Below are 26,165 nucleotides of genomic sequence, written 5' to 3'. Positions count from 1 at the left end.
TATTTTCTGCGAAAATGGTGACATTTCACTTGAGGCAAGCTTGTAAAACAATTGTTCTTTGTTCTAAGATGGAAGTTTGCCATTTTTTGCTCAGGTCAGTCTGTCTTCACTCGTGGAAATGGACCAAAATTCATGCATTTTCACAAAAAAGTCAGCTTCCACACACAGACTTGCACAGCTCTCTATAGGGGCAAAAAAACATGAGTCACATTTATCACAATCTTGCAATCATTCTCGGACTGATTTTATACCCACAATCTTATTAATCTATATATAATACTTCATACATGGAGAACCTCAAAGCACTCTACAAATAATAAGCCTCATAATACCCCCTCAAAAGGGCAGACTGGCACAAAGGTTAAGTGATGCACTTGTTACAAAACAAGCTACAAGTGGAACTGAGGATGCCTGTGTCCTAATCTTCATGTTCTGAAAATATCCCTGTTTATCTGTGATTCTTCCACGTCTCTCTAGTTTTCATCCCATTATTTCCTTATTCACTCCCTATCTGTCTTTTCTCCTCCCTTCTTCAGCCTCTGAACAGAACAGCTCATTACTGGATGAGGAGCTTGAGAGCGCAGAGGTAACATCCACCTCCGCCCCCTCCTTTTTTTTTTTTCTCTTCATAGACTACTCACTGCTAATCACTGATGAGTTGAAAGAAAGAGTGCATAACACTGAACTTGTCTTTTCATGGTACAAACTTGCCTTCTTCTAAGGGTATCAAAGAATGAAGCCAATCTTAAATCCGTACTGGTCTTGATAGTACAGTACGCTCTTGAGATTTTAGTGAGAATATTGTTCTTGTTTTTAAGATCACAATAGTTTCTTTTTCTTTGATATATAAATGTAGCCCTTTTATCTTTGCAGACCTATGTGATTTTTCTTTTTCAGATATTTCTAAATGTCATTTTGCATTGAGTAGATCTAATAACTATATAGTGTTCAGACAATTATGGCAGTGTAACCGGATAATCAATTACTTTGATATGTAGTTTCTGACAAAGATCGGACTTTTTGTTATTGAATATCCTCCTCCTTTCTTCTGGCATTAATAAATTAAGGCACCTGCTGTACAAATCAATAAAAGTCTGGAAAATCATCACTTAAGTGCTGAAACAATGCCCATTGCAAAAAAGCGAGCAGGGTATGCAGTCTACATGGGACTTTAAAAGAGATTACATTTGTCAAGTTATTGGAGGAAAGGTTGACTTTGCCTTTATGGACTTCGTCAACTTCCAGGTCATATCAATTAGTTACAGCATTCTCCTGTAGACTGGAACTAATTTGCAACACTTATGATGGAAATGTCTGCTTTTCCTACGAGTTTCAAATCAAATGTTAGGATTTTATACAGATAATTGAAACTTTCCGGAAAATAACTGATTTTAGTAATGAAACGTAATTATCATTCCAGCAGTAACCTGTTCTGCAGCAACTGATGAAAAATTCCCTCACTACATTGATAAGGGCTAAGTGAAAACCTACATAGAAAATATAAATCCCCATCTAAAATTTTGAAAATAATTAAAAAAAAATAAGAAAACATTGAAAGTTCTTTTAAGTGCTTTCTTAATATTCCCTATCCCACTGCTGCTCTGTTCTAATATAACCTCAAAATGTTTGCTCATAAAATTCCATTAATTAGTAAGAATTATATCAAGCAGAAAAGTATGGTCCTATCATATCCCTTTTATGTCATTTTTATGTTTCAGAGTTTTGCAAAATGATTGTTTCATCCTAATATAGATCTGGATCTTCCCAACAGAAACCCACTTGTTTTGATTAAAGTCTGTAGTAGTGAAATACTGTCATACTCAGAAATAATTATTTTGATGTAAGGAAAAGGCTGAAAATGGACTCTGACAATATGCAAGACAAAATGTGGTTACGTACCTGAAAAGAATGGTCCACAGCCATAAGAGAAAGCACTTTTGTAAAACATGGGAACAGTTTAAGTCACTCTAGAGCTTTTAAGAGCCTAAGTCCCATTGGCTTTCTATCTTTAAACTGTATGTCATTGCTGATTCAGCATGACTTGCTTAATAAAGAAGAGTAAAGGTCAAACTAAAGCCTGTTAAACTCAGTTATTGCATCTCCCTCCAAGTTAAAAGGGTCCAATTGACAATTGAAATTAGTTGCAGACTGCCCAGATAGGTCCTTTCCTTTATTTGAATGGTAATGGAGAGCTGCTTCCGATACAAGTAAAGCCACTGACCCTGCTTGTGGTCTTACTGAAAAAAAATATATCAGTTGACAAAAAATAAAAAAAGTATTGCACAGCTCACTCCATGGAGCTAAAACTAAACTTTTGCATGTGATAAATGCAAACACTAAAGAATACATGTATAGACTTGGAGAGCACTTGAACCAACAGCAAATGGGCACATTCTACCTCCAGCTAGTTTTAAAATGAAAAAAATCTATTTTAACATAGGTGACACTTTCAAGCAAGAATATAATCATGCTTGCAGGATATACCATTGACTCAGCAAACATGCATGCATATTTCCTTACATAATAAACATTGTCTTAAATGTATTGTCACAGGTTAAGAGGATAAATTAGAGGGAAGCCAAAATATATTTCTAACCAGCTCTGATCTGCGTATCATTTAATCAAAGATTACCCTTCAAAAATTCCATCGGCCCCTTCCTACCAGAAATATTGAGGCCTCCAAGGAAACAGCAAGGAAAAAAAAACAAAAATTTAATCTTGGACAAAAACATTTTAAACAAATACTTAAAGCATTATGCAACATATTTGCAGTTTGCATTTTGTATAATATTTTGTTGTTAATTGAAGAAAGTGTAACTGCCTGTTTAACTTTGATACTATCAAGTAGGTTATGGCCCAAAGTTGATGTACAGTAGCTTTAACTGGTAAGAAACTGGGGTGGACAATGCACTCTGAACCATTTGTCTTTACTTTAAGATAACCATTGGTGTAGGACCCATGCAAAAATCAAAACCTTAGGCTCCCTCTACTGGTGCTTAAGCAACAAAGGAAAGAAAAGTTAAAATAAAAGCCAAATTGCTTAGAGACAGACAGACACCCACCAATGCTGAAAAAAACAAACAACCAAGCATAAATTGGAAGGCCTTTTTCTTTGTTGCGGCGATGGTTTCTCAACTACATTTCTCTTTAAGTGTGCCTGCTCACAAACGTAAGCACAAATGCTGAAGCATTATTTGCTACAGACAATATGTTTTACACCAAGAATTTCCACAGCCCCATACAACTAGCCCTGGAACTCTAAAGATGGAGGACGGAGAAGGAACTAGCTCAGATACACACAGGGACATACAATGCCCAACATGCCACCTCCTTTTAGGCCCTAGAAACATCACTGGGGTAACAATGGGATCCATAAAGGCTGGGTTAGGCACAAATGCTCCATTTACAATGAATGGAGAGAGACAGGTGCCTAAGAATGTGATCCACAAAAGCCAGCATGCTAAGTGGGGAACCACCTAAATTAACCAATGGGAGATCAGGGGCGGCTCTAGAAATTCCGCCGCCCTTCCTCGGTCCCGCGGCCGGGGCAGACGTGCCTGCAGACGGTCCCGTGGTCCCGCGGCTCCAGTGGAGCATCCGCAGGCATGCCTGCGGGAGCTCCGTCCGAGCTGCGGGACCAGCGTACCCGCCGCAGTTATGCCTGCAGGAGCTCAAGCGGAGCCGCGGGAAGAGGGGACCCTCTGTAGTCATGCCTGCGGCAGGTCTGCTCGTCCCGGGGCTCCGGTGGACCTCCCGCAGGCATGACTGCGGAAGGTCCGCCGGAGCCAAATGCTGCCCTGCCAGGACAACGCCGCCCCACGCGTCTGCTTGGCGCGCTGGGGTCTGGAGCCGGCCCCGTGGGAGATGCTAATGAGGGGTGTGTTCTGAACCCTACCCCTCTAAAAAGTTTGGTGTCTGAGTCTGGACTGCAGGGTGGCACTTATCTCTCATTACAATCCACAATCAGGAATGCTCTCCTGGAACACTTGATGATGAGATGATGAATTTATTCCAACTATCAAGATCAGCCCAAGTTTGTTCCCGCTATGTGTTCCCACTATAAATTCTTTCTTGCAACAGAAATGAAAGGCCTTTTATTGGATGTTTGAATCTCCCATGCAAAACAGCACCAAAATATACTAAGCCTCTACAAAAACTTCAATAAATATGCCTAATTCTATTACATGAAAAAAAATCTTGCTTTAACTTAAATTCATTGAGTTTTAAGCACTTCCGAGGACTCCTTTGAAATAGAAAATCCACTAGCACTAAACATATACTACTGCTAAACATTTCTGGATCCAAATCCCTTGTGCTTACTAGGAGATAAGGAATAATACCATTTTCCCAACATAGGGCAGAACATTTATACACAGAAGATGCTAAATATAAGGCTGGGTTGAAATCCTGACTCTACGGACGTGAATGAAGTGTTGACATTAAGGTCAGTGGGGCCAGGATTTCATTCTAGGCATTGAAAATACACACTCGTTGCTCAAATCAGCAAAGCATGCACACTTCAGACAACTGGACCATAATTCAGCAGCACCAATGCTAAATGGTGATCTGAATCATCCTTCAGTTCAGGTCTACTTACCTGTTATGAATTGCTTTGGAAAAAAATGACACTGGGAAGACTCTGCTAAGCATTTTGGAAAGGTTGGTTAGTACAGCTCTTTGGAAGACTTGAGAGCCATAAACATGTTCATCTGTTCTCCGTGTTCATCCTAGCAAAAAAAATATTTAATTGGCTGCTACCTGTAGTTACAATCATTTCTTCATCCATTGTTGAAAAGCTACAGAAAGCTAAACACATTCACTTCACAAGGTAAAATGCAACATACTCAAATAGCGAAATCAGAGAATGTGTTACTTGCTTCCTGGCTAACTTAAGAAAAGCCAGGCAGCCAGGAAAAGTTTATCAGCAGCAACAGACTAAAGAGATTTAATAGTGGGGTTTAATGCAGGCAGAATAGGGTGAAGAACTGACTGATTCCAGGGATCCAAACCAACTGCTGTGCAGCTGATAAATGTAACGGATTTAAAATGTCATTCTGAAGAAACTGAAAACCTATTTAGCCCATTGTGATTCATCTTTCCTACACTGTTGTTCTGCTTATCCAGACATGATGGGCACAGTGTAAGAACTTAGATATAATGCACCTTGTGTTCAGCTGTCAATATCTTGTTTGGGACTTGCGGACTGTTTTAATTCCTCCCAGATATACAGTTATCCCAAACATACTTTCAAGGCTATTTTAATTTTCAAAGCAGCTTTCTTTGAACGAGGAAGACAACGAGAGGCAACAGCGCAAGTCTAATAGAACATTTTCATATGTACTGTACACTTATGTGAAAGACTTGACAATATCTTCCAAAACACAAATTTTCAGGACATTTTGTTTAATAAAATTATTAATCCTGGTGTAGTTCAAAAAAGAGCAGCCAGACCGCTACTGACATTCAGCCTTCACATTATTTCACACTAAACTGATCTTGTTTGATAAATTGATAAATGTGCCTACTGCAAAAAACACTTGGAAAACCAATACAGTTTTTAACCCCTGAAGTTAATTTCATGCTGATGAAAGTGCCAGATTTAAAGACCTAATCCCTCTGTTTAGAGACAGAACAGTTAGAACACATGTAGCTGCAGTGCAGTGGCTAGCATGCCAGGAAATATTTTCTGGAGGGGTCACTTTTATGAATGATAATAGTCCAGCATAATCAGTTAGTGGCCTTTTTGAGATTACCACCATGGTCATTAATTGGCAATTTTTTCATGAACACATGGATAGTTTAACCAAAAGCTGCACTGAGCTCACCAAGTCATTTTACATTAAGGGAAAAACAGCCATCATATAATGATGTTTGGTCATTACAGACCTGAGAGAGAAGAGTCTCTATATGGCATTTTCCACCTCCTACCCACACAAACCAGATCTTTAGTTCCTACAACTTTGTTGGGGGGGGAAGATGTTTAGTAGGAGTGCATAAAAATAAAAATGTTAAAGGTCACTCCTCATTTTCCAATCTATCTGGGATATTTTAAAAAGAAAAATTATTTCATTACTGAAAGTAGCAAATAAAGTTAAAGGCTACCAGATTAAAAACCAGCTGTTTCCTATTTTAATTATTCATATTGGAGGCATTCACAGTTTGATAAATATATACAATGCATTAACATTCCAGCAAGTGACACACATCAAAATAATAACCATTAGACAGTCAAAATAATTTATTCATGGAAAATAAAGATAAATCCGTATTCCAGGAATATTTTTCCCTACTTTGATCTCTACCTTAACAACCTAGGACTATAAACTATACTTTATACAAATGACTAAGAGGACTGTTTTAGTAAGATGAAAATAACACTTGGTGGACTATCTCAAAGTAAGTAAACTTTTGGTGTTATAGCAAATACATCCCAAGAAACCTATGGATCCAAGATTGTTGCTTTGACCAACAGCAGTTTACCTTATTGCACGCAGGTTTAATTATTCTTTGCTGAAATATAACCTTATTCTCAGTGAAGAATATTTTGTATGAACGACAAATGCTCAGTTACGTATCATCTTGTGAAAGCCTCTAAATTGTACTTGGAATGCCTTTGTTATTTAAACAATTTCATGAATGGATTGGGTTTTCAGTATAGGTTTATTTATTTATATATTTACAGAGAAATCCTGTTTGAATTATGTAAAGATTTTTTGCAACATTAGAAAGACCGCAGCTATGTGACACCCTGCACATCTGTCAGTTAAAGACTACTTCTAAAAATCTAAAACTTCACAATTGCTTACTGTAATGAAGAGGCGTCACTACAATAAAAGAAGCTACAAAGTAATTAGGAGCCTGAGTAATTTTTTTTTGGCATAAATCATTGTTTTTCATAACATCACAGGTAGGTCTAACTAAAAATTTTTTAAATTATTTCTCTGAATTAGGACTGTATGAAGAGTTTGATACTTCTGACAACATTAGACTGAAGTCCATAGTAAGCAAGAAAATATTTGAATTGGTTTACTTTTAAAGTAGATAATAAAATCTAAAATAGGCTACCACCTATCAGCAAAAACATTAAAATGTGTGTTGGTGTTACATCAGCAAAACTCAATCCATATTCTTACAGAATATAAGGATGACAGTTAAAATTTTTTTAACATGGGTGTCTTAACTCAACATAATATGGAGTCACTTTGCTTAACTAATATACATTTATCAAATAATCTAGACAAAAATGTTGAAAAACAAATTTTATTCCTCCTGTACTGAAGTGGTACTATACAAGTTCCCAGTTCGGTGAAAACAGCTTTTGGTAGCTAATTTTTAACTTGCCCATTAAGTTGTTCTGCAAGTAATGTAGTTTTAAAAGACCATAAAAACAGATTCAAGTCCAACTATATGTTTTAATATGATTATTAACAAAAACACGTCCATCTGTGTATTCCATGAATTTTGCTGCATAAGCAAGTTAACCGCAACCATCATCAGAATTGCATGCATCAGTTCCCCAACTGTACATGTTTTTCATAATTTTAAAAACCCACTTTATAATTTTAAATATTATATATCATGTTAATAGTGTTCAGCTTTTCCTTCAACTAGAATGAGCCAACATTATTAGTTGACTTAGAATTTTAGCTTGGTTCTGTGAAAAGATAATTGCAAAAATATATCCCCAACTTCAAAATGTACTGTACAGACCTAGAAAAACATTAAAGGGCTGTGATACCTTTGAATTTCTTAATGTATTTAGAAAGGACAGCAAGCCAAAAGTGAAGTATCATATAGTACAAATATTTAGACACCCAGGGCATACTGCATACAGCATAAGTTGTATACAGCGTGAATGCTTTGGAAGCATATACAGAGATCCGCAGTTTTGATTACTTAAGTTAAACTTGATCACGTAGGCGGGCCAGTCTCTGTGACAGCTCATCCTGCAGAATGTCAGAATAAATAGTTATAGTCATTTCTATGTATTAGTTTTAAAAGAAGATAAATGCAAACTAACTTGCACTATCCAAGGTCACACCACAAACACAACAGTAAATAAGACACAAGCAAGAGCCAGATAAGAATTTGCATTTCTAGGAGACAAGAGCTAATTGACTCCACTGTAACTGAGTCATTGGGTTGCATCCTCAAATGAACTAAGCTCAAACTGAAGTTGAAGTAGAATGGTGACTCTACACCACCTTGTACCTCTGCCATTCCCAGAACCAGCCAATGGCCAAATCAGACCTTAGTGCAAGCTGGAACTGTCCTCTAACATACTTTGGCTAAAATGGTTCCTTAAAAGGATCATGCACCAATGCAAGATCACTGAAGCACATTATTCTAAAAGCTAAGCCCCTCAAATCTTCTTCCGCTGGAGCAGGGGGTGTTAACAGCAATGCCAGTTTTACCTTTGCTGAGGATCTGCCCAGGGCCAGAAAAATTCTGAGCTGATCATTCAGAGCTAATTTAAGGCCCCTTTTCACTGCTTCAGAAGCGTAGGGGACCTTAGCAAGAGAAGAGGACCTGACCCAGTATACACATCAGATGGCCCAGTTAGTGAACAGAGGAAAAGTTAAAGTATGTGCACAACTGGTAGACTTATTAAAACACAAACACACATCCCTTATGCCTGCAAGCAAACCTTGTTTTACTTATAGACTGAATTATTTTGATAAAAATAAAACTAATTTATTATATGGCCCTAGAAGTTTGCAAATAAATTTCAATTTTAAATATCACATACAACAATAACTCTTCTACATAAATGTGATAAATGATCTATTAGAAAAACTACAAAGCAATATTTACCTGCTCTGCTGAAGCAACACTTGTGCCAACAGAACCTGTTTGCCCCTGGGGTAGTTCCATGTTCAGATCAAGGCTACAATTAAAAACAGAAGACAAATATATATCACAAAAATAAATATAGCGACAGATCACAGCAGATGAAAAATGGTGTTCTATATAGCGTGTGGCCAGTGTCTCAAGCACACCCCGATACTTTGTACTCCAATTAATTAGACACGCTTGATCAGGAAAGTGGGGTTATCACCAAGCAAAGAGTTTGTCTAACAGTAATAATTGCTAGGACAATTAGCAAAATTTCTGTTTACTGGGGGATGCTTTTGGATAGTACCAATGGGTTAGCAGGGCTCAGACAGGTGATAAGGTACCAAATTCTACATCACAGTTTTAATACAAAATCTGTCAAATAAAGGCAACCCAGCAGCAGTAGTAGTATAGTGCACTAATTCTCCATCCCTCCGTTATCCCAAGCAAAGCCCAGTCCAGCAGCAGGGACACTGTTTTCGTACCCATGGGGCAGTGCATTTATGGCAACAAAGCAGTAACACCAGCTCCTGCCTTACAAAGACGACATGAAAGGGGAATAATGGGAACATAGGGCAAAGGACTGGAAGGGACCTCCTGGGTTATCAAGTCCAGTCCCCTGCTATCACTGGCAATTTTCTCAACTCAAATTAAACACATTTAGGAAGGAAGGATGGATAAGCAGAGTTGACTGATCATCTGACTGCACTATCCTTGGCTCGACCATTTTTTAGTATTAAGCCAGATGTCCCTCACTGCCTTTTTAAAGGCTGAGAGCACAACACTATTAAATATCTGTACTTCAAAATAGTATGTAGCCTTGCCCTCACTCATTTCTACTGTAAGATCACTATAAAGAAATGGATCACGCTGAGACAGTTAAACCTATTCATACATACATGAAGTGCACCCTAAATTTGTTTAATTATCACAGCATGGTCCATTTCTGTAAAGTGCTTTTATGACAGAAATGAGCTGTTCTAGTCCTAGACTTTAGCATAAATAATCATGCCAAAACTACACGGTGGTTTATGACCTCTATCCATTTTCACTCATGAAGATTTGAGCCATGATATCCAGAGGTGAAAGCTCAGCATATAGACAGCCACTGGATTATTTAGCTCCACAAGACTAGCACATTTAAAGTGAGGGAAATCTGATGTTAATTTAATTAAAATCAAGTATAAGAGCCAGATTCGACTTCCCTTAAGGTACACAATTACTACTACTCTTCAATAATTTTTATATTATACTCACCCTGCTTCATCTGCCATTTCCTGTAGAAGCGTATCCACTTGGTTCTAGAACAGGAAATCAAAACTGAATCAGTTTCTGTTATTGTATTTAATACAAGATTAACCATATGATTTGTAATAAGCAAAAATGCTACTGTCTTAATAAAACTGATTTAGAAAGGAGCTTCTGTGGATTTTGAACATTTACAGTCTTCACCACCAGAGGGAGCTACAGGAATTCAGAATACAAGGAGCACATCTCATACTATGGCTGCCATGCAAATCAGTTCTCCAAATTCAATTACTGATCTGTAATATTTCCAAATATGATTAAATCTAATCCTGTCTGTACAAATCACATCTACTTGAATATCACAACTACAGAAATGTTACTATAGTCATCACTATTATGAAACAATTCCTTTATCAGGACACAGGAAGCATCTTCCCCCTCATCAGACTTCTTTATATAATCCTTCGAACAAAAACTTTTTTACTCTTTTGGAACTATGTTTTTTTAATTGTGATATAGTTGATGGTGGTGTGTCTTTTGACTAAAAATGTTTATTAAAAGTTAGTCAAAAGTTCCATAAATTTCAACAGAAAGGCAGAAAATTGTATGCTATACCACCACTCAAACACATTAGGTGTAAGAGAGGAGCTTAAGACCGTATAAATAACATGTACATTTTTTTATCAGAGCATTTAGCAGCTCAAACTATTCTTTTGGTCACAAGGTAGCATGTAAATATCTCTCACGTTAAACTGAGAATGCCCCAACTCCTGTTATAGCTTTCAAAAGGCAGAAGGTATAGAAAAGAAAATATCTTTGTACAGTTGCGTAACATGGTATTTTATTTGCTGCAATATCAGTTATTCTTACTTGTGGTGTTGTTAACGTAGTAGTATTACTCATTGTGTCTTCCATCTGTGCTGTCTGAACATCTAGTGTTTCAAACTGGTGCTCAAATTTGTCCATTAAGGCAGATATCTGCAGATAAACAAATACTGTCAAAGCAAAAATATAAACTGAATGTATACCTCTGAATTCCAAATAATTAAATGTATGTCTACCTTTTCCAGGTTCATGCTCTTCAATGTAGCATCCATAGATTTAACTACTCCTGCCATTGATTTTGTTACCTAAAAAAGATAAAGTAAAAGATATAAACCTATTACAAAAATCACATAATAAACATCATTAGTTTGGTTAACCCCTTCTGTTTTTAAGTAAACTTGTCTGTTCTCATCTCTGTCCAAAGAACTTTTACAATTCTGTAACAGTGATGTGTCACAGCTGTTTTCAGGTCTATCAGCTTTTTACTATAAACCCTGCTTTTCAGAAGTTTACAATTTAGCTGTAAAAAAAAAAAAGGCGTGCTCTGGGCTGACTCTCTAGAAATAAAGACATTTCACAAATCACAGGGAACTGAAATCTATATAGCATTTTTTGAGTTATGATTGTAGGGATAACTGGGGCCTAGTAAGCCTACCCCAGTTGTGAGTAACTGTGAGAAAGTGGATAAAAATTCAGAACGTCACAACAGCCTATAACAAATGAATTTTGAGGGTAAAAGATGTAAAAGGGAGACCAACAAACTGAATTAGCCTCAACAAAAAGGCCTACTAATATAACTCAAGCTTTGTGTAAAATGCATACTTAGTAAACATGAAACCAATGGACCCAAGTTGTTGTGTTGGAAATTAGGTCTAACTGGTGAACAAAAATAGTAAGAGGATAGGCCAGGGATTGGCAACCTTTCGCACATCCCTCGGCCTGCGCTGCTTCCCGCAGCCCCCATTGGCCAGGAGCGGTGAACCGCAGCCAGTGAGAGCTGTGATTGGCCGAACCTGCAGATGTGGCAGGTAAACAAACTGGTGTGGCCCGCCAGAGGGCTCACTCTGGCAGGTCGCGTGCCAAAGGTTGCCAATCCCTGGGATAGGCTATTCTATCCACTGATCCTTTTGGTGTCCTCAAAGAGAGACCTGGGAACATGAGGGATGTAGACGCTGACTGACAAAGACGAGAGAAGGGGAAGGAGCAAGCTTTATCATCATAGCTGACGCTCCCACCGTCTCCTGGAACCCCAGGATTCACTGTCATACCACGGGGCTTTCACTGTCCTGACTGTAAAATGTCCTGACCACACCAGGCCCAAAAGAGAGGGACCCAGATTACACTGTCACCTCTACTGTCTCCAGCTAACTTCCAAATGCCACCCGGGATGTGAGACTGTCACCCCTTACCTCCTGATTCCTTTTCCTTCTCCACCCTATTTCTTCTCTTTCCTAGCCTCCTTTTTCCTTCTGACTAGTAAGATTCTGGTTTAGCTGGCCAAGACTGCACATTTCACAACAGTGCTGTCAGTCTGTGACCAGAAAGAATCAGCTAAATGTGATGCCCTAAACAGCCCACTGCTGGTACAAGTTTGCCAGGTCCTGATAAGACCTTCGGCTGTGCATGTTTTTCCAGCAATGAGGATGCAAGCAAAAGTCAACACCAGAGACAGAAGCTGCAGTTTCTATCTTTAACATTTTGTTTTCTCTGTGTGTGTTTGTCTTGTTGTGTCTTAAAGGAAGCAGGATCAGACTAACAGCAGCAACAGCGCCAGGACCCTCTCAACTAAGGGTATGTCTACACTACCCATGTTACAGTGCTGCCGCGGCGGTGCCATGAGTGTAGACATGCTTTATCGCTGGGGGAGAGCTCTCCCAGCGATAAAAAACCTAACCCGAAAGAGCAGTGGTAGCTTTACCGCTGGGAGCGATGTTTTTTCACACCCCTGAATGTCAAAAGTTTTAGTGCTGAAAGTGGCAGTGTAGACACAGCCTAAATTCTCTTTTCCCTAAAAAGGAGAGTTATTACCATCTTTAATATCATCTAAAAGACTATCCAACAAAGGGGGTTTTTCCTTTCAAAAACTCTCTCCAGACACAGGGAAAGGAAACAAGGCACGTTAAAATAAAAAAATCTTACTTAATACTTTACATTTCAAATGCTTCAACTGATTTTCCTACTTTTCTGTATCTTTTAAATAGTTTTATTTTATTTTATTTTATTTTTAAATTAAATTAATGTAATGGCGTGTCTGCCATGGTATTAAGCAGGCTGAGGTCTCTGTACACCAAACACTGTTTAACACTGTTTAATGTTGGACAGTTACAAAGTCATGTTAACACCTTTAAATCTTTGAGCCCATATAGTCTATCTAAATTAATACAACAGGACGCAATAAAAACAAGACCACCACAAACAAGCCCAGGAATCTTTGAAAAACTAATTTTAAAGAAGCTTTTCAGGCCTTTGATCTGCAATAATAATCTCATGTTCCTTTTCTTCCAAAAGATAACTGTTACATACTTCAAATATATAAGAATTATTTCATCTGCCACTGAAGTGTAGCCACATCTGGAGTATTTAACAGTGAAGAGGAACATTGTACAACAGTAAGAAAAAACAGCATATGACTGAAACTGCACAGGGAATTTAGGTTACATGGTATGTTTACCTTAGGTATTTCTAAGCCACTTATTTCCAAACAATATAAACCAGGAATAACATCACTACTTCATACCATAGCATCTTTACTGACCATAGATGCTCAAGATCTCCATTTTATTTCTCATCTTAAACACAGCCCATTTTCTAGCATCATTGTAGGGCACAGATTCAGTATAGAGAGGTAAGAAATCCATTTAATTAATTTCCTACAGTACCTACAATTTCCTTGGATCTCCCAGCCAAATGCTATCTAATAAGATCATAAACTAAAGTAGCAGAACTGCAGAAATATCCTTGACAGTCTATTTTAAAAATGCAGTCACCAGACAGGTCATTTTGAGCTGGGACCATAAAAAGGTAAGTGTACTAGTGTTTAAAAGATTCTAAACTATTGTTACATATGTATTTTGCACACTCTATAGTACAGGGGTGGGCAAACTTTTTGGCCCGAGGGCCACATCTAGGTGGGGAAATTGCATGCAGAGCCATGAATGTAGGGCTGAGGCAGTGGGTTGGGATGTGGAAGAGGATGCAGTGTGCAGGAAGGGCTCAGGGCAAGGGGTTGGAGTGGAGGAGGGGATGTGGAGTACAGGAGGGAGCTCAGGGCAGGGGGTTGGGGGCGCAGCGCAGGGGAGTGTGGCGAGGGCTCAAGGCAGGGGGTCGGGGTGGAGGAGGGGGCGTGGAGTTCAGGAGGGGGCTCAGGGCAGGGGGGCAGGGTGCAGGAGGGATGCAGCAGGGGGCTCAAGGGAGGGGTAAGGCAGGAAGTGTGGGGTGTAGGAGGGGGTGTGGTGTGCAAGAAGGGGCTCAGGGCAAGGGGTTGGGGTGCAGAAGGGATGTGGGGTGCGGCAGGGTGCTCGGGACAAAGGGTTGGGGTGCGGGATGCAGGAGGAGTGGCTCCAGGGTGGCAGCGGCATGCAGCGGGGCTAAGGCTCCCTGCCTGCCTGCCCTGGCCCCGTTCCACTACGGGAAGCGGCCGGCTCCATGTCCCTGTGGGAGGCAGAGGGCTCCGCGCGCTGCCCTCACCTGTAGGTACATCCCCCAAAGCTCCCATTGGCCGCAGTCCTCTGTTCCCGGCCAATGGGAGCGGGGGAGGGGGGGCCTTCAGGCAAGGGCAGCGCACAGAGCCCTCTGCCTCCCCCAGGGGCCACAGGGACATGGGAGCCGGCCGTTTCCCGGAGTGGCATGGGGCCAGGCCAGGCCTCCCCCAGGGGCTGCAGGGACATGGCGCTGGCCGCTTTCCGGAGCAGAGCAGGGCCCGTGGCACCACAGGGGTGGCAATTCTGCGGGCCGGATCCGGGCCATAGTTTGCCCACCTCTGCTACAGTAGATCAAAACAGAAATACTTTCTATGCGCCTTTTTGGAAACCCACGAGAAATTAATTTATTAAGTGCATCTACTTGTAAAATGGAAGGGAGAGTTATCTTTAAAATTTGTGACACAAGACATTGATTTAAATTAAGATGCACTGGTTAGCTAACAAGAAACATTTGTTTCCTGTAAGTACTAGGAGAAACATGCAACAATGGCATCAATACCATATTAAGGATGGTGGCATTAACCCAACTAATGAATTCATAACTCTCCCAAGCCAATGCTTCATACACAACTTAGTTTACTGTGGGCCACAATTGAAGACTGCCAAACCATCCCAGTAAGCTTACTAATTCACTGTTTTAGGGATAGAATTAAAACAGTTTAAAGGAGAATTAGAGGCCTTATCTTTCTGGAGAGTTTAAATATGGAAGTATGAAAACATGCTTACCTTGCCCATTGTTACTGCAGTTTGAACTCTTGCTGCTACTGCATCTACTCTGGCACTCATGCGCAAGAAATTGATTGCTTGATTCTTCTGTCGGATTGCGTTTTCTGCATGTATTCTTGCAACTTCAGTATTACCCTTCTGGATTGCCTGTTTAAATAAAAGCAAACTATTGCTAACCCTTTTTAGCAGGAATTACCCAGCAGCAGTAAGCCCTTCAAAACACTTACACTTCCAAAACAAGTGAACTCTAGGTCCAATTCAACTCCCATTGAAGTCAATGGAAAGATTGTAATTGACTTGGATTTGAACTAGATGGCATCTTCTATGCATAAGAAAGTATGCCTGAAACTTTCAGCTACTTCCAAGAGCCTCAATATCAATAAGTCTACAGATGTATTATGGAGTAGCATTCTGGATTTATATGCTCACAAAATCTAACCTTCAAAACACATTAAGCACCCAGTTTTCCATCAAAATCCATACTTCTAGTACTACGAAAACAAATAACTGTTAAGAGGAAGTACGTATACCTCATTACAGTATCTTTCTCTTTATGAAATCAGAACAAAAAGTATCTCTCCCTCATTGTGTATATAGTGGATGCTGCTTAACAGCAATCCATATACAGTATTAACATTTTTTGTTTAACAGCAATAATTTGCCAGGAACCAACCCCATCCCATTGATTTTAAGGTTAATAGGATTTGGAGAGTGGCAACAGACAGGTCATTTGGTAACAACTATTTTTTTGGAAGAAAGACCCTGGCTGCAGGCAGGTTTATGGGGCAAGGGAAGCCCCACAAACCTGCCTGTGGCCAGGGACCCATCACCCACACTGAAGGTAAAGGGCTGCAGCGCACACATCCCCATGCTATGGGATCTCGTCATTGTGGGCTGAGAGGGGATGCTGCAGGCAGGGTAGCAACAGATGCTGGGCTTTTCATGAGGAGCAGGGGTGCTGAGGTCCCCTAAAGTGGCATGGTACCTTCCCCTGCATGCTCTGATTGCACCCTTCCCCAGGCTGTAGCCCCAAAGCCAGGTTTTCAGGGCTGCAGCCACAGAAGGAAGCTCTGGGAATGTTGAGCACCGGCTACAGGCAGGCTTGTGAAGCTGCCAGCAAAGGTTGCTTGCCCCAATGCTTCCTTCCCTAGCTGCAGCCCCACAAACATGCCTTTCGGTTATTGGCCACTCTTGGTTAACAATAAGTTCCTAAAAAGCAGAACCCACTGTATATGAAGTGCTTTAGATATTCAAAGAAATGCAAGCACATTAATCCTGTCATTATAACCCAACATTACAGGTTAACCTTAACACTGTTCTTTTAGTTATGAGAAAACTGCTGCAGAGAAATGCAAAGGCGGAGCTGGAAGTCAAGTTACTGGCTCCCATGTTACCTGTGTCAAACAGGGAAATGAAAGTCTCTGCTTGGAGATGAAATAAGTCTCCCAATAACAACAAAAAAGCCAGTCAAGCAGCAATGAAATAGGAAGCTGGACTCTAATCCTTATTATTTTCACAGATCAACAGAACTGACAATTAAATTCAAACTGAAAGATCAAATTCTGCCCTCAGTTATAACCATATAATCTGCATTGAAGAGGCAGAATTTAGTAAGCAAGATCTATTACTAATAATGAGACAGAGACTTTAAGAAATACTAAAAGAATCTTCCTAGTTGAAAAGGCCTTTCCACCATATTCAGTCAATTTTGAAGAAAAAGTTGTGAAACATTCCATTTCAATGTTAACAAATATGTACAATATTTTAAGACTATAAAAAATATTATGACAAAGGGCAAGTCTACAGTACAATCTTAAATTGATGTAGGTTAAATTGACCTACAGCCACCACAGTAATTACTTACAGCCAACAGCCAGTGTAAGGAATGCAGTGTCTACAGACACCGTGTCGCTCTAACTACACTGACATAAGCCTCTTGTGGAGGTGGAGTTATGATGCCAGTGTAGTAGGGCACTTAGGGCTTGTCTACACTATCGGCGGGCAGTGATCAATCCAGCGGGGGTCGATTTATCGCGTCTCATATAGACGTGATAAATCAACTGCTGAGCGCTCTCCCATTGACTCCAGTACTCCACCAGAACGAAGAGCGCAAGCAGAGTCTACAGGAGCGTCTGCTGTCTACTTACAGCAGTGAAAACATCACGGTAAGTAGATCTAAGTATGTCAACTTTAGCTACGTAGCTGAAGTTTTGTATTTTTGATCGACCCCGAACGGTAGCGTAGACAAGCCCTTACATCAGTAGCAGTAAGGCTGCAGTGTAGACACTGACACAATTAGGTTGACATAAGCTGCTTTATGTCAACCTAACTGTATAGTGTAGACCAGGCCAAAGTGACAAATATGTTACAACCAATAGGACATATTATGTTGCCAATCTACATAGATTTCCTGTTTTATTACAATGCACACCAGGAAAACCATTACAAAACACAAGTTAAGGACCTGCCTAGCATAAAATAGAAAAATTGAGTAGATACACACAACCTAGTTTCATTAGTTACCTTCTTAATTTTAGTCTTTTCAATCTTTTCTTCTTTATCACATTTTTTTGCATTCCTGCTGAGCTCTTTGGCAGCAAACTTCAAATTAAACAGGTGTTCTGCAATGCATATTAAGGATCTACAAAATACTAGCAATACTTAAAATATGAACATGTCGCTTTCGTTGGATTTAGCAGCCCACTACACGCATACTGTATTTCCTTCTGCAAATTTTAATATTGGTAGGTCAGCCACTTTAATTTGCATGAAACAAATTGAGCAAACAAAGATGGTTTTTTTGTTCTTTTTTATTTTACATAGTCATCTAAAGCTTAAAACCATAGTTTGGACACTTTTTTAAAAAAACAAGTTCAGAACCAAAATTAGCTTACTTAGATGAAAGACCCAATTCAAGTAGTTAAAAGGAATAAAAAATGCTGGTCTTTAGAACATATGCACATACAGGTAGGATGATTCTGAAGTCCTGGGAATCTGGAGAGAATGACAGTTATATCATGGACTTCAAAGGGAGCAGTCTCATCGCAATGCTAAGCACTTCTGAAAATTCCATCCCTAGCACTCACAGAGCATCTATATAGTTTTAACTTTAAAACCCTACTACAATGCTACCTCCTGCTCCAAGGAATGCTATGGTGCCACAAACCCACACAGAAAAATCAAACGGGTTCAGCTTAAAATTATGGCAAAATTAAAATGAAAAACAAAGCTACCGTGACATCCTTTTTCAGATCACCTATCTCCCTATCAGGTAGGGAGAAAAATGAGAAATCTTACCCACTATGTGTGCTATAACACCTGGCCACGACAAGGTGAAGCTTTACAACATCCTTCAGTTATAAATTCTTTACTCTTACTAGATGACAATGGATCATTTTGTCACACATGCTGTTTAGTGGAATAGCATTGCCCTTAAGTACCCTACTAACCAAATATCAAAAATTCATCACATGTAAATAAGAAATTGTTCTGTCATAAATAAATGTTTATATAAGTCCCTGTAACGATGAATATTTTCCTTTTAGGAGGCAAAGAATTATTTTGCTGAAATCATGTGTGTGTTATTTCTATGTAATTCTTCACCCTAACATCCACTCATCAGTTGGCACACTGACCACTAGTGAATAATCTTTTCTTTGTTAGTAAGAAACGTTAACTGAACTAAACATTAATGCAATGATAATTCTCTGCAGAATTGCAGGATTTTTTTTCCTAAATCACACACTCTAGTCTCTGGCTTGTGCATCGAAGTTGCATAGCTGACCCTGGCTTGAAGGTGAATAGGAAAAACACATTTAACAACTGACTTCATCATGATGCCTTATTTTTGTAACAGAGAGGTGTATAAGTTTGGAGTGCAAGGCCATATAATGTCACTGTACCCTCACATATTTAAAGTTTGAGCATTATAGGAATATTGATTAAATCATAAATCAAATTAAAGGTGAGCTGCAAAGGAAAAAAAGATAGCTGTACTTTTTTGTTTGTTTCTAATGTGTAAAAAAGGCCTGAAAAATGTCTACACCAAAAAAAGCATTCTGGTTATTTTTACATTAGCATTTTAGGTCCTGACTAGGCTGGAAGACAGACACCACAAGAGAATGAAAATAGTGGGAACAAAAAGAGAAGGGAGATTTAATCAGGCCAATGTAACATAAGTTAGATTGCTTTGGCCTAGGGACTGATAATAGGCTATAAAGTATTTCAGCTACAGATTGCCAACTGCAATCCAGCTCAGGTCAATGATCAGAATGACCATGTAAAGTATTACATCACCTCCTTAAATCAATGGCTTTAAGTCATTGTGACACACACCAGGATTTTATTTTTAAACTTCCTCAATTACTCACAATGTTTCTACGTTGGATAGCACAATACATCATCTGTTGCCTCACAGATCTTTCATGCCATGGTACACTTGCTCCAACTTTTAAATGTACCTGTCTCAATATAGGATAACTCAAATAAAATCAAACTACTTCTTATAGTCACCATAATTTATTTAGAAACCTGTTCAAACATTTCATCTTATCAACATCCTTAGAACTACTGATGAGGATACTGCTGAGCCAAACATATAGAAAAAAAGCATTAAAGGTAAGATCATTTTATATACCAGGGAAAAGTTTATTCTGTTTTTGTTTATAAAGGACATTAAGTATGATTTCTTATCATTACCAGGAAAGGGAAAAAAAGGCCAATTCCTGGCTCCTGCCACTGCCTCAAAGCCAGATGATCCATCCAGCTAACAATTCCTGTTGTGTAGGGAAAACCCCAATTGATATAAACCTAGAGTAACTGGCTCAATGTCACCCCGTCACAGACTCTGCAACAGGGGCATGACCAGAGTGCTATGGCATTTCAGCTATTCCTGGCAGGTAGAACAGCCCTTTGGTGCTGCTGGCAGTCAGGTGCACGTTTGCACCAGGGACTGAACTGGCATCCCCCAGCCCAACCAGGATTGGGGGAATGAAAGCGTGATGTAAAGCCACCTTTGCTGCTCTCCCTGTCCCTCCACTAAGATACAGTGCAAAGTGGATATTGATCAGATATTACATAAAACAAGTCAGACTTGAAATGGAAAGGGAGTCTGAAGAGTGGCATGATCAAATGGAAGAGAGACTTTAGATATAAGAAATCTCTCACTACAAACACATTATAAAACATGAAGATAAATATATTCTTGTAAACAAAATAACTTTCACCCTCTTCACATCCCACTGCTAAGAAAGGGGGGGGGGGAAGGCTAGTGGGGAACATAGAAAACTCTTTTCCCTAGCAGTATATTAGCCCTGCAGCAATAACTTGATGTTACCCCATCTGGGAAACTAAGTTTTGGCAGAGACACTTATGTCATTCATAAATACAGGAAAAATTCCAAGGAATTTCACATTTCTTTGGCAAAAGAAGTCCTTCCTTCTCCCATCTAGCAGGTTTATTTTCCTTGCAAAAATGGAATTATTCACTTCTTTCCACCTATAATCTATATTAGGGCTGCCAATTAATCAGTTAACTCACGCGATTCACTCAAAAAAATTAATTGCCATAAAAAAATTAATTGCAGTTTTAATTGTATTGTTAAACAATAGAATACCAATTGAAATGTATTAAATACTTTTGGATGTTCGTCTACATTTTCAAATACATTGATTTCATTTACACCACAGAATACAAAGTGTACAGTAACTCCTTGCTTAACGTTGTAGTTATGTTCCTGAAAAATGAGACTTTAAGCGAAACGATGTTAAGTGAATCCAATTTCCCCATAGGAATTAATGTAAATGGGGGGGGGTTACGTTCCAGGGAAATTTTTTTCACCAGATTAAAAAAACTATATATTATATAGATATACACATAATATATGTTTTAAACAAACAATTTTATACTGTTCACAGCTATGATGATTGTGAAGCTTGGTTGAGGTGGTGAAGTTAAAGGGTGGAAGAGGGAGGGATATTTCCCAGGGAATGCCTTGCTGCTAAATGATGAACTAGCACTCGGCTGAGCCCTCAAGGGTAACACACAGTTATTACTGTAGCCTCTCACACAAGGCAGCATGAACAGGAGGGAGGGGAGTGTAAAAGCAGAATGAATTATATTGTAAAAATAAGAATGGATTAAAGAAATGCTGTATGTACCTTTAAGCAGAAATAAAAAATGTTGAAATACAGGTGCCAGGAAAAGAAACATTAGGCATAAACAATGGTGCTAATGGCGAAGCATTAACAGAAGATGGGTAATAGTTAGTAAGAAAATAAGATATGCACGCCTAGCCCAGGTAAACGTATCTGATTCTGCTTCCTTTGTTATCTTGTTAAGTTCTCACCCTTTTATCTGTATAAATAAGATAGTTTGCGTCTTGCATGGTGCTCACATTATCTGGGTATTATTAGCAGAGCGCTGTGCTAATAAAACAGAGTGGTCTGACAAACTGTGAGTCCTGAGTCTAACTTTGACAGGAGACACCATAGCAGACAGATACAGACACACACCTTGTGTGTGTGTGTGTGTGTGAGAGAGAGAGAGAGAGAGATGCACAGATGCACACTGCCCCTTTAAGTAAGCTGACTCACTCTTAAGTGCATTGTCTTTTAAGTGGATCAGGAAGTTAAGACAGCAGCTGCTGCCCCAGGCTCTCTCTGTCTTTCTCCATCCGTGTCCCCTCCCTGCTCTATATGGAGAAGGGGTAAGCAGGATGCAGGAGGGAGGGGGACACCCTGACATTACCCCCCCCTTCCCCTTCCTCCCCTGCACAGCAAGTAGGAGTCTCTGGGAGCAGCTCCAAGGCAGCGGGCAGGAGCAGCACATGGCAGTGAGGGGAGGGACAGCTGAACTGCCCGGCAATTGATAGCCTGCTGGGCAGCTGCAACACAGGGAACTTAGGGGAGCAGGGAGCTGACAGGGGGGCTGACAGTCCACCCCGGTTACAAGCCCCCACCAGCTACTTGCAACAGGATGCTCTTCCAGCAAGCAGTGGACAAAGCGGGCAGCTGCCAAACGACCTTAGAAGGGAGCATAGCACAACTTTAAATGAGCATGTTCCCTAATTGATCAGCAATAACAACGTTAACTGGGACGACTTTAAGTGAGGAGTTACTGTACACTGCTCCCTTTATATTATTTTTTAATACAAATATTTGCACTGTAAAAATGAAACAAAAGAAACAGTATTTTTCAATTCATCTCATACAAGTACTGTAGTGCAATCTCTTTATCGTGAAAGTGCAAATTACAAATGTAGGCTCTGAAATTTTGCATTGTTTTGTTTTTGAGTGTAGTTATGTAACAAAAAAAATCTACAAGTCCACTCAGTCCTATTTATCCTTCAGCCAATCTCTGAGACAAACAAGTTTGTTTACTTTATGGGAGATAATGCTGCCCATTCCTTGTTTATAATGTCACCAGAAAATGAGAACAGGCATTTGCATGTGATTTTTGTAGCCAGCACTGCAAGATATTTACATGTCAGATATGCTAAATCAGTGGTTCTCGAACTTTTGTACTGGTGACCCTTTTCACATAGCAAGACTCTGAGTGCAACCCCCCCTTATATATTAAAAACACTTTTTTATATATTTAACACCATTATAAATGCTAGAGGCAAAGCGGGGTTTAGGTTGGAGGCTGACAGCTCACGACCATCCCCTGTAATAACCCCATGACATCCTGAGGGGTCCCAACCCCCAGTTTGAGAACCCCTGTGGTAAACATTCATATGCCCCTACATGCTCTGGCCATCATTCCAGAGGACATGCTTCCACGCTGATGACGCTTGTTAAAAAAATGCTTTAATTAAATTTGTGATTGAACTCCTTGCGAGAGAACTGTATGCCTCCAGCTCTATTTTACCCACATTCTGCCATATATTTCATGTTATAGCAGTCTCGGATGATGATGACTCAGCACATGATGTTCGATTTTGAGAGCACTTTCACTGCAGATTTGACAAAACACAAAGAAGGTACCAATGTGAGGTTTCTAAAGATAGCTACAGCACTCAACCCAAGGTTTAAGAATCTGAAGTGCCTTCCAAAATCTGAGAGGGATGAGGTGTGGAGCATGCTTTCAGAAGTCTTAAAAGAGCAATCAACCTTCTGCTGGTGGCATCGGACTCAGATGATGAAAATGAACATCTGTTGGTCCGCACTGCTTTGAATTGTTATCGAGCAGAACCAGTCATCAGCATGGACGCGTCCTCTGGAATGGTGGCTGAAGCATGAAGGGACATATGAATCTTTAGTGCATCTGGCAGGTAAATATCTTGCGACTCTGGCTACAACAGTGCCATGCAAACACCTGTTCTCACTTTCAGGTGACATTGTGAACAAGAAGTGGGCAGCATTATCTCCTGCAAATGTAAACCAAGTTGTCTTTCTTAACATGAAATAGGACTGAGTAGACCTATGGGTTCTAAAGTTTTACACTGTTTTATTTTTGAATGCGGTTATTTTTTGTACATAATTCTACATTTGTAAATTCAACTTTCATGATAAAGAGACTGCACTACATTACTTGCATTAGGTGAATTGAAAAATACTATTTATTTTGTTATTTACAGTGCAAATATTTGTAATAAAAATATAAAGTGAGCACTGTACTTTGTATTCTGTGTTATAATTGAAATCAATATATTTGAAAATGTAGAAAACATCAAAAAATATTTACAAAAATGGTATTCTATTATGGTTTAAACAGTGATATTAATTTTTTATAGCATGATTAATCACAATTAATTTTTTTAATCGCTTGACAGCCTGTGTATCCAACAATAGAACAATACAATTTCTGTTGTACTAATAGAAAATCAACAGTTTATAATTAAAACATTGCCTTCATCATGTCTTACAATGAAGGAAATTACCAGCTTCTACTATGGATCATTTCAAGATTCTTCTAGTTTCCCACATGATCTAAGATCAAAACAAACGTGGATGAAACACTGCACCCTGGGCACTTGCTATAACATCCACCCTGTATCACATGCCTCCAGCAGGCCTGGTGTGGTAAAAGGAAATGGTCTGAGCCCATGTCAAGGCTTGAATGAATATTTTGATTTCATACTGAAATAAAACACTGGGCTATAGGAACCCAGAAGTGGTCACACGGTTCAGGCCACTCCCTGCAATGCAGCCAGGCCCTCTTCGGGGTGGGAGAAGTTGACAGTCTAGCCAATGGCAGCGCTCAGTGCCAGCCCATCGCCTGTCTGGTGAGGAAGGGGTTTGGTGTGTCTGTCACTCAATGGAGTCCTTACACTCAACAATAGTGACAGGCTCCAACTCAAAGAGAGGAGTGAGCAGCCCTCCCCCCGAGGGGGCCCTTTCCCCCGAGGGGGTTCGCCCAGCTCTCGGGATGGATGGGCCCTTCCCAGGGGTTCGCCCAGTTCTCGGGATGGATGCCCCCAGGGGGTTCGCCCCGCTCTCGGGGGGGGAATGGATGGGCCCCCCCACAGGGGGTTCGCCCAGCTCTCGGGGGGGGAATGGATGGGCCCCCCCACAGGGGGTTCGCCCAGCTCTCGGGGGGGGGAATGGATGGGCCCCCCCACAGGGGGCTCGCCCAGCTCTCGGGGGGGGAATGGATGGGCCCCCCCACAGGGGGCTCGCCCAGCTCTCGGGGGGGGGTATGGATGCCCCCCCCCAGGGGGCTCGCCCAGCTCTCGGGGGGGATGGATGGGCCCCCCCACAGGGGGTTCGCCCAGCTCTCGGGGGGGGGATGGATGGGCCCCCCCCAGGGGGTTCGCCCAGCTCTCGGGGAGGTGGGTGTCTCCACCTCGCGGGGGCCCCGTGTGAAGCGGGTCCGGGGCTGCAGACACTCGGGGGACCCTCCCCGCGCCTCCTCCCCGCCACGTCTCGCGCGGCCCTGCAGCCCAAAGGATACTCTCCATGCTGGACATGGCGGCGGCGGCGCCTCAGGCCCGACCCGGCCGGCGAAGGCGGACGCTTTGGATCGGAACTCGGCGCGACCCGGCTCTCGGGCGTTGTTGGGAGCCGACTTCCGCCTTCCCCTCCCCGAGCTGCGTCTCGCGCAGGGAGGGCGGGACCTGGCGCCTGAGCGGGGGGGAGGGAACGTGCGCGCCACCGCGGCGGGAGGAGGCGGAGCGGAGGTCCCCGGATGAGACTCAGCTGATGGTGCCGTGCTGGGGTTGGGTGCGCGCGATGCCCCCCGCCCCCGCCCGGGCTGTCGCGACACAGACGCTGCCCCCCCGCTCTAAGCGGAACCCCCCCATCCCTAGTGGTCTATCTTGACACAGTGGGGTGCCCCCGAGGTGCTGGAACAGTTTGTGTAATGTGGGTGCTGAGAGCCCTTGAACCAAACTGGAAACCCTCTATGTGATAGAAACCAAGCCAGGAGTGAGGTAGCACCACCACCCATTCCAACACCTGGGTGCCCTTGGTCCTGATACACCCCCCGCCCCACCTACACCCCCTCCAGCCCTGACTGACAGATGCCAAGGTCTGGTCTCTGCAGGAGCTAAAGACTACAGCATATGATGAAAGTTCAGGACATCCCCTCCCCTCCCCACAGCGTGCACCCTTCCCCTCTATCCCAGCTCACACATAAAGAGAGGGCCATACAGACACCCTGAATAACTAAGTAGAGCAAGGTTGCAGAGGTGCAGCTCCCACCTCATGATGGATCCCCTTTTTTCAGGTCACTTTAAGCACTGAACACCCACACACCCTATACCCCCTCCCCATTCTTCTTTCCCTGACTGAAGGTCTCTTCCTCAACTATAGCCTGAATTAGGGAAGGGAATAGGGATTGCCTCTAATCAGCCTTTCATCTAATCAGGGCCGGCTCCAGACCCCAGCG

The 26,165-nt window shown here is 41.1% G+C and overlaps 1 protein-coding gene across 1 annotated transcript; it reads right to left on the bottom strand.

Annotated features, from left to right (window-relative positions):
* Nucleotides 1–6,106: 6,106 nt before the first annotated feature.
* CHMP1B (charged multivesicular body protein 1B) lies at nt 6,107–25,245 on the bottom strand. The gene is made up of 8 exons (XM_039489532.1): nt 25,230–25,245; nt 17,859–17,956; nt 15,336–15,482; nt 11,145–11,213; nt 10,954–11,061; nt 10,093–10,136; nt 8,815–8,887; nt 6,107–7,946 (listed from the first exon to the last, which is right to left on the bottom strand). Exons 1-8 carry the CDS (start codon nt 25,243–25,245, stop codon nt 7,902–7,904), a joined length of 600 nt encoding a protein of 199 aa, XP_039345466.1. The 3' UTR covers nt 6,107–7,901.
* Nucleotides 25,246–26,165: the final 920 nt, after the last annotated feature.

This window comes from Mauremys reevesii, linkage group 9, assembly GCF_016161935.1.
Source record: "Mauremys reevesii isolate NIE-2019 linkage group 9, ASM1616193v1, whole genome shotgun sequence".
Lineage (NCBI taxonomy): Eukaryota > Metazoa > Chordata > Testudines > Geoemydidae > Mauremys > Mauremys reevesii.
The sequence above is the reverse complement of the archived record's forward strand: the minus strand, read 5'-3'. Positions and strand labels throughout refer to the sequence as shown.